Source organism: Neopsephotus bourkii, unplaced genomic scaffold, assembly GCF_033783945.1.
Source record: "Neopsephotus bourkii isolate Nb327-2 ecotype Australia unplaced genomic scaffold, CSIRO-AGI_Nbou_v1 NB_994, whole genome shotgun sequence".
NCBI classification, from domain to species: domain Eukaryota; kingdom Metazoa; phylum Chordata; class Aves; order Psittaciformes; family Psittacidae; genus Neopsephotus; species Neopsephotus bourkii.
Genome location: NW_026901486.1, coordinates 2,112,119 through 2,127,137, shown reverse-complemented (window position 1 = coordinate 2,127,137; position 15,019 = coordinate 2,112,119). Strand labels below are relative to the sequence as shown.

At 39.4% G+C, this 15,019-nt stretch overlaps 1 protein-coding gene across 3 annotated transcripts in view; it reads left to right on the top strand.

Moving 5' to 3' along the window:
* The window catches only part of CTBP1 (C-terminal binding protein 1), a 254,294-nt gene that overhangs the window by 48,836 nt on the left and 190,439 nt on the right, over positions 1 to 15,019 (top strand). For 2 of the 3 annotated variants that reach the window (XM_061359783.1, XM_061359784.1), the window contains exon 2: positions 10,712 to 10,872. In XM_061359783.1, the coding sequence (XP_061215767.1) occupies positions 10,815 to 10,872 (58 nt within the window). In that variant the 5' untranslated portion in view covers positions 10,712 to 10,814. Of the gene's footprint in view, positions 1 to 10,711; positions 10,873 to 15,019 lie in introns of those variants that run through there. The other variant, XM_061359791.1, reaches the window with a different exon arrangement.

Below are 15,019 nucleotides of genomic sequence, written 5' to 3'. Positions count from 1 at the left end.
TCTACTAACAGTAGAAATGTCAGAGAAATGAAGAAATGCTGTATTGTTAATGGTCATGCATGAATTGCACAATTAAGTACCTTTTTAATGTTGATTTCTGGTAAATGCAGAGTAAATGCTCTTGATATTTACTGGTTTACTATTATTGGGTGGTGGAAATCGTCTTGTCATTAAGCTGGGAGGAGGTAGTAGTCCAGCATTTCTACTATGTTTAAAAATCCCAAACTCATGTCATTTCTTATATGGCTATGTACAGTTTTTAAGAAATACATTTATGTGCTACTATAAAAATGTAGTTTTACCAGGACACCTAAGGAAGCAATAGACAAATACCCTGGACAGATATTATTTATTCTGACTCAAGTGAGTTGCCGAGGTCTTAAGAGTAGGAGCTATAGTAGCAAAACTTTGTCCTTGGTATTTTCTTTTTTTCACCCAGAGCACAACTGGAACACATTCTCTGGAAATCTGATAGTTCAAAGCATCTTCTTTTTCTTTCTTCTTCTAGTAATTGAGTAAAGCTGCTGGTATCTGCAGTAGTTAGTTGGTTAAACAGTTAAAACTGTGTTCCTACAGTCTCTAAATGTGCATTCTGATCAACGCAAAGTATTACAAGATGAATTTATGCTTGTCTTAAAAATGCTTTCCATGAAGGATGTCATGTGTACCCAGTCTAGTGCTGTAGTACTGCACAGTTTGAAATCAGGAAAGTTAACTTTTTGTATGAGAAGTTTATATTACACCAAAGTTTTGTAAACAGTATAAAAGAAAAGCCTGTTGTTGTGATACCGATACTGCGGTTGGTTTGTTGCTGCCACAGAGCAGTAATATGGGCAAACTAAAAATACGGCCAAGAATCATATTTGCCTTATATGAATAAAGTTATTGCACAAAAATACTTCTTAGGAACAAAAGCAATTTTGAAGAAATGAGGCACGATCCTATCATTTAAATATTGCACAAACAGTTTACTTCTCAAGTGGAAAGTAAGACTATTCAATCTCAAAAAGATATTTTCCCAGTATTTAACATGCTTTCTTACAGCAGCATGTGTGCACATATACAGCGTACTGAGCCTTTTGGTGCAGAGCAAAAACCAACATAGGTCCCACAGCTCTTTTTCTAGACTTAATTAGCCTTAACTAACTTCCTAACCTAAATGTCTTCAGGCATTTCTCATTCGCTTTCAGAATATAGCTTCTTTCTTTTCTCCTCACTCTTTCTTTGCCAGTGAGCAAGCATATGCTATTTTAATCAGTAGTTTAAATCATAAAGCAAAGGTCTTCGGACATCCGTGGGCTACTTCTAACAGTAGGAGATCTGTGGCAGAGAGGACCCAGTTTCACGTGTGGAGGCCATGTGCCTGGCATTTTGATGTGGGTTTGTGTCTTTCTTGGAGAAAAAAAAGAGAAGGGTCAATAAATCAATGAAAGGTTAAAAGTAATCTTTTCTCCCTGCTGGTTTGAATCCTTTCTAGCAATGGAGATTCATGAAATGCAGCAGTAATTGTTTCCTTTCCTAGAGAATTCATTAACTGAGGCATTAGCCTTTTTATTGTCATGAGTGATGACTAATTCTCTGCATCCTGTTATGCTTTCTCAGGTGCATTAAAATATTAAATACATATTATTAATTTTGAGTTTCCTCATTCAAGTAATGAAAATCCTGTGTTTTGAACTATTTTCTGGAGAGGCAGTTCAGTTTCACTGCTGTTGCTCTCAAAATCCCAAATCTTTTGTTTCTTTCATGTACACAGTTACTGTCTCTTATGCCCAACTTTCCAAAAGGGAAGGAGGTTTTGAGGTCTTCAGCCTGTTCAGAAAAAATTGAGTGGATGCTGATCATCATAGAATCATGGAGGGGTTTGGGTTGGAAGGGAGCTTAAAGCTCATCCAATTCCAACCCCCTGCCACAGGCAGGGACACCTTCCACTAGAGCAGCTTGCTCCAAGCCCTGTCCAACCTGGCCTTGAACACTGCCAGGGATGGGGCAGCCCCAGCTTCTCTGGGCACCCTGTGCCAGCACCTCAGCACCCTCGCAAGGAGGAACTTCTTCCCGTCACTTGTTCTGTCTCTCCATGTCCTTGTAAAAAGCCCGTCTCCAGCTTTGTCAGCCCCTGTAAGTACTGGAAGGCTGCTTTAAGGTCCGCATGGATCCTTCTCCAGGCTGAACAAGTCCAGCTCTCTCAGCCTGACTTCATAGGAGAGGGGCTCCAGCTCTCTGGGCATCTTCAAGGCCTCTGGACTCTTTCTAAGAGGTCCACATCCCCCTTATGTTGGTAATCCCAGAGCTGGACACAGTACTTGTGCATGGGATTGCCCTGATCCAGGTGCACAACCCTGCACTTGACCTTGTTAAACTTCATGAGGTTCACAGGCCCACCTCCTGAGCATGTCAAGGTCCCTGTGGATCCCATCCTTTCCCTCCGGCATGTTGACTATACCATACAGCTTGGTGCTGAGGGTGCGCTCAATCCCACTGACCGTGTTGCTGGCAAAGATGTTAAACAGCACTGGTCCCTGTACTGATCTCTAAGGAACATCATCTTGTTTCAAAGTAGTTCTCTCTCATTTCAGACTTCAGAAAATAGGGAAGGGATTACAAATACTGTTTGCTGAGTAGCATAGCTTGTAGGACTACTCAGTGAGTGAGTGCTTCCTGACGCTGAGGATGTTTTTTTTTAGTTTCACTTAAACTGTAGGTGTCTCGGGTAGCCATTAGTAATTTTCTGGTCTTAGTCTGAGCTTCTGAATGAAGTTGTATGCATGACCTAGAAATTTGAGTTAGCAGAGATGCTTCCCATCACTCTGTAGTCATACACATCTGTAGTGACACATTTTCAGCAGTGAGTAATTTGTTGGCTTGTGGACAGATGCATAATTGAGAGAGAATGCTGCTGAGGAAAGAAAAGCACGGGGGAAAAAAAAACTTATGGTGAAGACAAGCATCTCATAAAATACAATGACAGAATTACTGTCTCAGCCTCTTCTGCTTTTGTTTTTACCACATCCCCTGTCAAAACCATCATTTTATAATCTTGTGCCGTAACGATAAGGTATTATGATTATCAAATTAATTACACTATATTTTGGAAGACATTTGGTAAATTTTATTAAAAACACAGAATAGTACAAAAAAGTTATTCACGAGATTAAAAAATAGAAGGCAATAGGTCAAAACCCCATAAGCTTTTTTTTTAATGGCGTGCTGGCAAAAGGCATTCTTGGCCTTATTTTGAACGTTTTTATCAACAAGAAAAAACCCTTCACTGATAAATATAGTAAAAACTGCTGATGTGATAAAAAAAAAAGAGATGGAAGTGATGCAGAGGAATCAAGTTTGCGTTGATAAGCTGTACTCTATCAACTTGTGTTCAAATTTGAGGTCATAAATACAGTGTGAGAGGCTGTTTGCTGTACTTACAGTGTACTTAGGCTTACCCCATCCTAAAAAGAAGTGGCTTTGCACTGGTGATGAATAAACTGAACCAAGTGCAAAGTCTTTTCACTTTGATGTGATCCCAGAATGTATCCAAGGACTGTGAAGGAGAGTAGTAAAGGTTCTCCTGTATTGGACATCATTGTTACTGCTCCTCCAAGGCTTTGTCGTGTTCTAGACTCACAGAGCAGTACTTTAGTGACTTGCTGTTGAATTTAATGCTGCAAAGTTTTGGCGCAGTTTAGAATGAGAAACATGGCTTTCTAGGAAAGGACAAAGGAGCTTGGTCTCTTCTGCAAATAGAATCATAGAATAGTTAGGGCTGGAAAGGACCTTAAGATCATCCAGTTCCAACCCCCCTGCCGTGGGCAAGGACACCTCCCACTAAACCATGTCACCCAAGGTGCAGTCCAACCTGGCCTTGAACACTGCATTCACAACTTCCCTGGGCAACCCATTCCAGTGCCTCACCACCCTTACAGTAAAGAATAGATCAAGGTACGACTTTGTGGTACTGAAGGGGTACCTTGAGGGTATGAAAATAAATCTGTGACTGGAAGTTTAAGCTAAACCAATAGTTAAGCAAAACCAGTTAGTAGTAAAGGTTTCTGGAAAAGCTCACCATGTAGCATGGTGGCGTTTATGGCACTGGCAGCTCTTTAATTATGATCATTTTCAAGGTGTTTCCTACCATCTCTATTGGTGAGACTGTCAGTGTGATGATTCCAGCAGTGTCTTTTAGACATACTATTACTCATTCCAGTTTGTGTTAGGATGTTTTTCGTGCATTCCTGTGAGCTGTGGACCTCACTTTCTGCATGGCTGGATCAATCCATTTTGTACCCTACCACTGCACTTCCTAAGAATGTAAGGTGTGTCCATGTGTCACAAGGGACTGCAGGTTTATCTGTCCCGTGTCCTAAGAGTAGCTACTAGTGGATGTTTAAGGAAAGCATTGTGTTTGTTCTGCTCTCGCTGTTCATGAAGCATGTAATTTCATGGCAACTGTTGGGTGCTGAGCTAAACGGACATGTGGTCAGCATAACGTAATGCAGCAATTTCTGTGTATGAGAACAAGGCAAGCATGCACTGATGGTTTTCTTGCCTTCAGATTTACCAGCATGGATTTCTGAGCAGGGTTTGCATTGTGGACATTATTATCAGTGACCACTGATGTGTTTTCTATAAACTTGTCTAATTCCTTGTAAGACCTTACTAATTCCAAGTTTTGGCATCCAAAATACCTGTGACACTAGATGTTACAATTTAATTAGATCCTTGGTGACAGAGCTTCCTGTTGTTTTTAATATGCTGGCTTACTATTTCACTGTCTGTTCCCTGGACATTGAGTTGAGATGTGGTACATATTTCATATGTGTTTGTTGTATTCTCCACAGTCGTGTCTTCTTCAGGCTGGGGAGTACCAGTACATTAATTCTTCTCCTTTTGCAGCAAGCTGTTCCAGGGCTTGAACCATACTTACTGCCTGTGCTGGCGCTCCTTCTAGTTCTGCGTCTCTTTTGACATAGAAGCATCTTAGATTTAGGTAATGCCATTAGAATGGTTGGGGGTTTAGTCCTTTTTCTAAATAGTATCTAACATTCTTTTTGGCATCTAATTTGGTAATCACTTCACTTTTGTGATTAATTTATTGATCTTGAAGCTCCCTTTACGGTTTCTCTTAGACTGTACTGACATCTAATGGTAAGGCAAAGTGGCTTAACCACATTTAATGGTAAGATAAATTGTCTGACAGGCAAATATAATTATGCATTTTCTTCTCAATTCAGTATTAATTTTTGTTAGACAAGATGGAATAACTTCAATTTTTGCACAGAAAGTCTGATCTAATACTTTTCTGGCAATTAATCTCTTTTTGTTCTGCTCTTTGGGTCACAATTATTTCTAAATGTAGTTTAAATCGTTGCAAGAGTAGTTCCGAGTACAGTGAAAGTGATGTGATGGTTTTACTCTGCAGGAGATTTTAGTATAAGTCACAGTACATCCAGAAAAGGATAGCAGCAGGAGGTAAAATGTAAAAACAAATGCTGTCCTATGGAGCTTCAGAATAAGATGATCCAGTGTACTACTGCTGTTAACACTAGAAATGTTCAACTACAAATTGTGCACCTCTTTCAAGTAGAGTGTTCCTCTCCCATCATTAGCTTTATTTTTCCATTTCTCAGAGTTAGAGCCATCTCTTTATAAGGCCTGTAGGGACAGGACAAGGGGAATGGCTTGAACCTGCCAGAAGGGAGACTGAGATGAGCTCTTAGGCAGAAGCTCTTCCCTGTGAGGGTGCTGAGGCGCTGGCACAGGGTGCCCAGAGAAGCTGTGGCTGCCCCATCCCTGGCAGTATTCAAGATCAGGTTGGACACAGGGGCTTGGAGCAAGCTGCTCTAGTGGAAGGGCTCCCTGCCTGTGGCAGGGAGTTGGAACTGGGTAAGCTTTAAAGCATCTTCCAACCCAAACCATTCTGTGATTCCATGATCTCCTGCCACAGCCTTAGCTATGTAACAGCATCTATGCTTTTGTTGGAACATTAAGCTAATTTCTCTGGACTTGGCATTTTTACATGTCATTGTACTGTTTATCAAATTGATACCGTCTTCTCTTTTGCCAAATACAAGATACTTTGTTTTGTACTACCGAAATATTTTGAAATTCAGATAAATTTCCATTTCTCAGTAATATCTCAGCCGTAGCAAGAGTCTAAGTTGTCTTCAGTGTATATTATAGCCTGCCCTTTCCTGAAAAAAGGGGGAAACCTGAAAGTTGAAACGTAACTTTAAAGGGACATAAATAATTATTGTAGGGTGAATAATTCTTATTTGTGGGGTGTGCATTGAGTTAGGTTTGCAGAAAAGCTTACGATTTCATGCTTTGGGAAGTGTGAAATCCATAAAAATGGATGTCAGAATTCAGGATTTGTGGGTTAAATTCATACTCTGGTACTCTGCTTTTAGGGGCACAAGCTGGGGAACCAGTTGTGGCACAGAATATCTCGGATGCTAGAAATATCTGACATTCAGCCATGAAGCTGGTGTGCATCCTGTGAGTCCTTCTGGTCATATTCAAACATCAGTGGGTGAGGAGAGGAGAAACAACAGCAAAACCCATCAAAATTGTGTTTTTCCTCACCTGCTCAGGTGAGCAATGTGAGGTCACATTGGCCACGCGGTGGTGGTCACAGTTGCAAAAGTAGTCATTGCAGAAGGCAGCCTTCTGCTTGGTGAGCAGCATCGTCCAGCTCACAGATGGCTGTGACTGTTTTATCATGAAATCTTAGGTGTGGTGGACTTGGATATACAAAAGAAATATATCATGATGAGGGTGGTGAGAAACTGGAACAGTTGCCTGGAGAACCTGTGGATACTCCATCCTCTGAAGTGTTCAAGGTCAGGTTGGATGGCACTTTGAGCTACCTGGTCTTGTGGAAGGTGTCTGTGGCCATGGCAGGGGGTTTGACCTAGATGATCTATTTACTATCTGAAACAAAATATTTACTTCAAAATGTATAATAGTTCAGGGTAATTAAAATATCTATAATAAGAGAAACACCCATTTTAATTCTGTTATTGCTTCCGGGGCTGTGCAGAATAGACTTATGGGCTGTTCAAGGCTTGTGAGTTGTCATCAAAAATAGAGATCTTCTTGATTTGGCGGGGAGAGAAGAAGCAGCAAAGCATTAGTCTGGGTTATCTTGGAAATTTATTCAATTTTTGAAGTAATCAAAACCTGATGGCCATGGAATATAGAATATACAAACTTACCATAGCCTTATGGTATACTTTTTGAAAGTTAACAGTAGAAAGAAAAATATTTCAGCAACTCAATATAATTTCCTGCCAAGGACCTTATATCAGAATACTTAAATTAAATGAATGTTGAGATTCCCAAGGGTAACATAGAACTTCATAACCTTATTCTTGATGCGTTAATGATCTATCAGTCTATTCTGTGACTTTCATTTTAGTTTTGGTTTCTTATGCCTCATCTGATTTGGGATAGCATACAAATTGTTTCATGTAACAGAAGCTGACTGTGAGGCAAAGGTAGACATCAGCCATTTGCTGTTCTTAGCTGTATAGGTGAAAATCTGTGCTCAGAAGAGTTTATACTCAAACCTCTTTGCAAGTGGGCTAACTAATCTGAAGTGATACATGAGAGGCTTTACTATTTTTGGAATAGGTTTTCCTCACCTGTTCAAATAGTGGAAGCATGCTTTGACTGACACAAAATTCTCACATTAAACTGATGCAAAGGAAATCATCCTGCACTGCACGCTGCAACCTTTTGGGTTTGAGGGGAGTTCTTCCCTGATAGTAAGGAGTTTGTCTCAACCTACCAGTATATGTATGATTAGCCCACTGTTTGACTTCAATAAAAGTCAAATTCTTCATTTACTTCCATGTCATCCTCTTTATCTGATAATGAGTTTTGAATGGACCTTCCTTCAGATCTTCTTCCTTGCAGCTTACTCCATTATCCGTGTTACCTGCTGTCTGAAAACTGAAATGAAAATCGACTTACTTAACATTCCTGTTTTAGCCAGTACGATTTGCTCACTGTCCTGTAAAATGTTGGAGATACCCTTTTTATTTTATCAAGTTTTGGACAGAGTAAAGCTCTTCCTTTCTCGAGAAAGAGCTAAATGTTCCAGACTGCAATACCCAGAGGCATATTATCTTTAAAAGGATTTTCAAATGCTGAAATCATTTGCTTAACTGAAAGAAAAACCTCTTATATTGTTTTCAACAGTGTATATTTTAATCTAAAATTTGTACTGCTCAAAAAGGTTCTGTACGTTGTTGGTTTCTCAGGTGGCTTTGTAGCTAATACTTGACATATATGATAAGCAGTGTGTGCTCTTATATCACTTGGATTCTCACTTTATCTTAAAATATGAAATTACTATTTGGTATTTTTGTTCTGATTTTAATTCATTAGGCAGTGTGCGTGTATTTTTACTGAATTTCTCAAATACAGTTATTCATGTTGTGGTTTAGTAATTGTAGTAACTAATGCTCCCATAATTATAAGGCTTTTGTTTTGCTGGGAAATGCTTCCCGTATCATCATCTTCTCCTTGTGTTGGAACACGAAGTATAATAAAACTGTATGAGGGTTAAATTTAGAACTGTGTTAACATGTTAATTCAATTATTTTCTCAAAAATGCTTTTTTAAACTTGCAGCAAATTCCTGTGAATAAAAAATACTATCAAATTATGTTGAAAAGGAAAAGCCCTCAGTTTATATTATATGCTTTGAAGCTACTGTAGACAGATAGAAAACATCTGGTGACACTTTTCAGTGGTAGGTCAGTAGTTACAGATGGTCTGGTTTTCACAACTGTCATCCAGCTTTGTATGGAGAATGACTACAGTGGAAAAATCTGATGCTGAATGAATAAACAAAGAGCACAAGGAGGCCAGCAGGCATGTATGTTTCTACAAGATGGGAAATGAAATGAGCTATAAAAATTTAAACCAACACTAGTATTTAAAATGTTCATTATGTTCTGGTTTCTGTTTCTTGTTCTCCAGATCTTTTAATATGACTGTTGAAGGAAGGAGATTACAGGAGTGATAAGCAAATAAATTAAAGACTAGTTTAGGATTGATCTTCTACACAGGTTAGGGGTGTTGGCTAAGCAAAGGCAGGCGGCTGTATAGCAGGCTTTGGAGGTTTAAAAATACATATTAGATTTGATGTAGTGTTTTTGCAAACTTAGAGCCACATTCAATATTGAATATTGTATTTTGTAAAAATAATTGGCATTAGGAAATGTAACAGAAAATTTCTGACAGGGCAGCATTCAGTTTGCTTTTTAAAGAGAAAAAACTGTCTCTTTTCTTTATCAGCTTCTCCCACTCACGATGGGATGTTACGTTCAGCTGGGATCAGACATTGTACAGAACAGCAGAAGAATCTTGAATTTGAGGGTAAAGAAAAAGAGGTGTGGAGGGAAAGTGAAGAGGAGGATGTGGCTGAATAAAGTGATAAAAGCATGATGAATGTTGCACGTTAGCTCAATTTTTAAATGAAAATAAACATAAAACAAGAAACTTCATTAAAAGTCCAAATACACCAAGGAGGGTTGTGCTGGTGAAGACACCTATTTGAATGCAAATGTGCACTTTTTGATATTCAAAGTATTTTTCCTTATCATTGCATTAGGAGTGCATGAATCTTCATAATATGATGATGGAATTTGCTTCTAGTTTTGGTTTTAGAAAAGTTTAGCCTCTAGAGAGAAACAAGCAGATTTCTAGGTTCAGTCACTTGTAATGCTGTTTAATGCTATCCACTGATGTTGAAAGCTGTTGGGCAGGAATAAAAGGAAACAGGGAAGTGGATTATTTGGCTTGTTGTCACGTGCACTGTACAGAGTTCTTGGAGCTTGTTTCTCTAAGCCTACTGAGATATTTAAATGCAGATAAAAGTGTTGTTCTGACTGTGCTTTATAGAGGCCCTGTATACTTAGTTACACCCCATCCACTTGCTCGTGTGTATTTTATAATCTACTGCTGTGATTAGAATCTTGTTGAGGGATTTTCCTTCTCTCTGTTCCCATCCCCCCCTTCCTGCATCTCAGTGGTTTGGCTCAAAATGCAGACTGCTTGTTGCAATACCCTTACTCTGTCTTGCCCAGCTACATGGGATCAGAAAAGTGCTTAGCTGTATTTGCTGCCAAAGAGCTTGCCTAGTCATGCATAAACCTACTTTAAATGCCATTTGGTTGATATAGATGTTGGCGTTGTGTTGTCACTGTGATACATTTCCTCAGGTCTATGCTCTCTGAATTATTTCCTTCAACTTCCAAGTATCAAACTCTGCTTTACTTTATTATTGGCAGCTTAGAAGTTAAGAATTAATATTTATCTCTGGCTGTGAGTGTTCTGATGGAAAAGTGTGGCGTTCCAGTTTCATTCCAGGTGGGCACATTTCTGTTGTTTTATGGGAATCATGTACCTGTGCCTGCCCAAGATACATTCTTCAGCTGATGGTGTGTTGAGTGAAAGGGCCAATATTTGAAAGCCAAAAGGAGGAAAGGTCTTGGAGCATTTCTTACACTGACGTTTGAGCTGTGCTGTGCACTTTGCATCTCTACCTGTTTAGAAGGCAGTTTGCTTTGAAATATGGATTCTCTAATGTGATTTAAAAACCTTTATGTCTTTTCTTAACAGTTTCAATTACATATAGAGGCTCTTTCTGGAAAGAGGTAGGGGGAAAAAAAGTGTTTTAAAGAAGTTTATCTTCCTGTTCACAGGTGCAAATAAGTTTATAAAAGACAGTAAGCATTTCTGACTTGTGGCTGGCTGGAGAAGACCATCACCAAGCTGTGTGGAGACGTTCTTTGAGCTTCTACTCTTATGTCTCTAATGGACAAACACAAAGTGAAGCGGCAACGTCTGGATCGCATATTTGAAGGTTAGACATTTCAATTTCTGTTAACTGCATTGTGGATTATTGATATTTCTGAAGACTTGGAACTCTTGGTCATTCAGTGTATTTTTAATTGAGTTGCAGTTCCTGTTGAGATGATATTAACTGCGCAGAAATGCTAGTTTTGGGTGAAAACAGATCTAGACAAAAGCAACTAGTGTGTGAACTCTGTGCTGTTCTACAATGTTCTACCCAAATATTGTGAAATATTGTGGGTTTATATAAAATAACAATCACAAAAGGATAAGATGACCATGTAATGCTCTCTAGAGTATTTTGCTACAGGGTTGCTCTATATATATTGATTTAGCAGCTTGTATCTGATCCTAGGAAGGAAGCAGGAAGTAAAATGAAAACAAACCCCCCAAACTTTAACAAGTGTTAATAAAAATAGGCAGAAATCTAGTGACAGGAGGATAATCATTTGGGTCAGTCATTTTACATAAGTCACAAGTGACCCAATTGTATATTTCTGGCATTCTTTGTTCATTTGGTTTTAGAGTTGCTATGAAAGCAGGTCGAGGGACAAGGAGTACTATATTTAAGAATACACAATGTAGGATTTGGGCAAAATGAATTTCTATATTAAAATGTTAGCTTATCCTTGAAAGGGAAGGGAATAGTTAATAGTTCACTAACCCCTTTTGATATGATGGGAAAAGTGTACAGGCTTCTGGGCGCATTGTCTCTGCATCACGGCTAATACTGAAGCAGTGAACTGCAGTTAAAACATTTGCTCCTCCACAAATTGATCTTGAGACTCTTTTTTTTTTTGCAGCAGCTGTGTTGGTGAAAGCTGTCCCTGGCAGCTGATTCCAGTCCTTGTTTCCCCCCCTTTCTTTGTGCCAATGTGTCACCGTGTAATGAGCTAGATTGAGAAGATGACTCAGGCTAAAAAGGAACGTTTTTGTTGATATGTTTTCCACTTAGGTAAATTCCTCACTTACAGCTGACAAAGCAGTTGCATTGAAGGGGGTAGTTGGAAAGCATCAGCAGGGGGCACTGGGGCCATTTACCCTGACATAGCCAGAGAAAGAGACACTTCACCAAAGTATCAAAGGGTGCAGTTTCACATTGGGTTTAGATGATTAATATCCTTGTTAGTCTCTTCTAAAACTGGCCAAGCCTGCCCATGATTGCCAAGTCCAAACTGCTATTGTGTCCCACCTAGACTGGTTGGCCAAGCTGAGTTCACTGGAGACCAAATCCTGCTCAGAGCAATGAGGAACTGAGGACAGGAACTGAGGCTTCTGAGGACAGGAAATCTGGGAAGGCTGCCGCTCTTTCTGGGCAGCTCTGGGGTTGGATCAGCTGGAAGTGACCTAGGAGTGGTGCAGTGCATGGTTGCCTTCTTGCTGTCAGTCTCAGGTCCTCATCCTGTGACCCTTCAGTAAGAAATGCACAATGTTAACTCTGTTTTTTGCCTTTGTTAGTCGGCTGGATTGCAAAACTGTGAGGACAGAAGCCTGTTCCTTTTGATGGCAGCAGCTATTAGATCAGCTCAACCCAGTTGGTAGCATTTCAGCAGCCTCCTTTTGTGCTTATTTTGTTGATCAACAGGACACCTTAAGAGGAAAATAGAGTTTGTGATGATGTGGCAAGGAATGTTGTCAGGGACAGACCAGTAGCCACTGTGACTGTTTAAAATAGCAGTGGCATCCCCCAGGCTTTGTGTTCACATCTAATCAGTGTCTTTTGTCTGACTTGTTTTTCCCAGCCCTGCACACTCCACTGCGTCCTATGGTAAAATCTGTGTGGCCATGCAGGGCAGGGAATTGATCCGGTTGGAAAATAACATAAAAAAGTTGTTTTAGTTACCTCTGCTTCCTAATCCCATTTACCATGTGCTAGACAAACAGCTGTGTTGGAAAAAGAGAGTGGGAAGACCAGGCAGAAGATGATCAAGGCTTGGGGGTGGGGGTGGGGGTGGAAATGATGAATATGGAAAAATGCTTGAAATTTTATGGTTATGGTAATCCAGATTGGCTCTTTAAAGTGTCCAAGCTGTTTTCTGCTCTTGAGTGTCTGTGTGTTCAAATGTCCAAATGTTCTTTGAGGTTTGTAAACACATCTTTGGCTGATGGTTTTAAATCGCTATCCCTGCAAGTGCATAAAGTGGGATAAGGATTAGGAGTCGGTTTGTTTCAAAAAGGTTTTTCTCTACATATGGTCCTGTTCATGTTTAAAAATTAAGTATGCAGAGTTGTTTACTGATATATTCTATTCTATGATTCCATTGTATGGTTCTATATGTGCCTTCAGTAACACAGCCTGAGTATTTTATATTTGAGAAATACATTTAATGCTTTACCAAGCTCAGGAATTATAGTGAACTCAATAGCTATTCAAGATGGTTTATCTTCTGTCAGCTATTTTGTTTGCCTGCTGTTTATATCTTTCTTCTCTTAACCTCTTCCGTCCAAAGATGCATTTTCTTTCTATTGCAAGTTCCACTTAAAACCAGGCTATTGCTAACTGCTGCTATTACTAATACCTATGTTTTCATAAATTGTTTAGCATAACTTGTGATGGGCAGACATTAATACATTATTATACCCATAAAGGGACACTGGTGTCATGCTGGTGGTGACATAGAGCATTTCATTACTGCCTGTAGCCCTATTTGGGGGGATGAAAATGAGCTGAAATTCACTTTCTGAAAAATGAGGGGTATGAGCCTGATTCTCAAAATGAAATGCTTGTGATGGGAGCATGTGCACAGCTTTTTCCGTGGAGTTCATGGATTACACAAATGCTCTTCTAAGTTGGATAACTGTGCTTGCATGCTGTTACTCAGTTGAACTATTTTCCTGCGGCTTGAGGTAATTCGCACACTTCCTTATAGTAACTAAGCGTGCAAATTAAGCAGCAAATTGAAGAGGCATCACTGAATTTACTGTTACTTTGTGAGTAGTAGCAGTACGGTAGTAGTACGGTAATAATACTACTAAATTTCAGTTGATACTCAAAGCAGTAGCGATTCTATTACTTCAGGAGAGGTCAGTTGTCTTTTAATGTAGCCAAGGAATTTTGTCCCTAAGGTACCTATGATTCCCTTCAGTGATTTCTTAAATATGAAACCGAATATTTGCTTTTAATCCTCAGGCTGTTTGCCATTATATTTTTATGCATGTTTCAATCCTCTGCCATGGAAGACTGTCCCTTGAAAAAGGCAGATACTGAATTCTGGCTTGTGACTTCCCCCAGTAGCTGTGAATTAGACTGGGGCATGAAGACGTAAGTCTAGTTATTCTGAGATGCTAATATTAAACTCACTTCACCATTTATGATATAACATTCAGGATTCTTCCCTTGAAGATAAATAACATCAAGGCATGCGAACGATTAATTAGTTACTGATTATATTGTTCTTTGTCCCCCTCTCCGGTGATGCTGGTGATTGCAAAGCGTAATTATAGTAGTATACATTTGGCAGAACAGTTGGAAATGTCACAGTGCAATAATAAAATGTGTTCATTTTGTGGGTAATTTGAAAAATTCTAAATGTTTTTGCCATTTTGAGAAGTTGTTATCTCTAATTAAGGTATTATTGTACTTTATATTGTAACAGCACTGTAAACAATGCTGTGTATTTGCTTATATTCTAGAAATCTTTAATTAAATGTGTGTATGTTTTACTGACCGTTGCTTGGAAGTTACCTTGGGGATGTCTGACCTCTGCTGATTTTGCTGGGAGCTAATAGATGAACAGGGTTGATGAATATAGTGAATTTTCTTTGATACATCACACTGTATAATATAGTGTTCAGTTGGACACTCATTTTGGTGGGTTTCCAAGCTTTAGGAAAGTCTGTAAAGGGGAGACCTCAGGGACACTGGTGGAACTGGGAGGAGGAAAGGGGTGCCTCCTCTCACGTTTCTTGCTTGTTTACACAGGTATAGGGGATTACACTCCAGCACAATGCTGGAAACGTAACTGCCAGATTGTGAGAGTGACTTTTCCAGTTTGATTGCTTGAAACCAGAAATTTCTTTCCAGAACACCTCATGTAATATTCATAGCAAATACTGTAGTGTATGCAAGTGCAAGTCTGTGAAGACCCTATATGACCTCAGACAGATGTTGTGTTTTTGTCTAGCTCTTGTTTTGAAGAAGAAAAAAGCACCTTGGC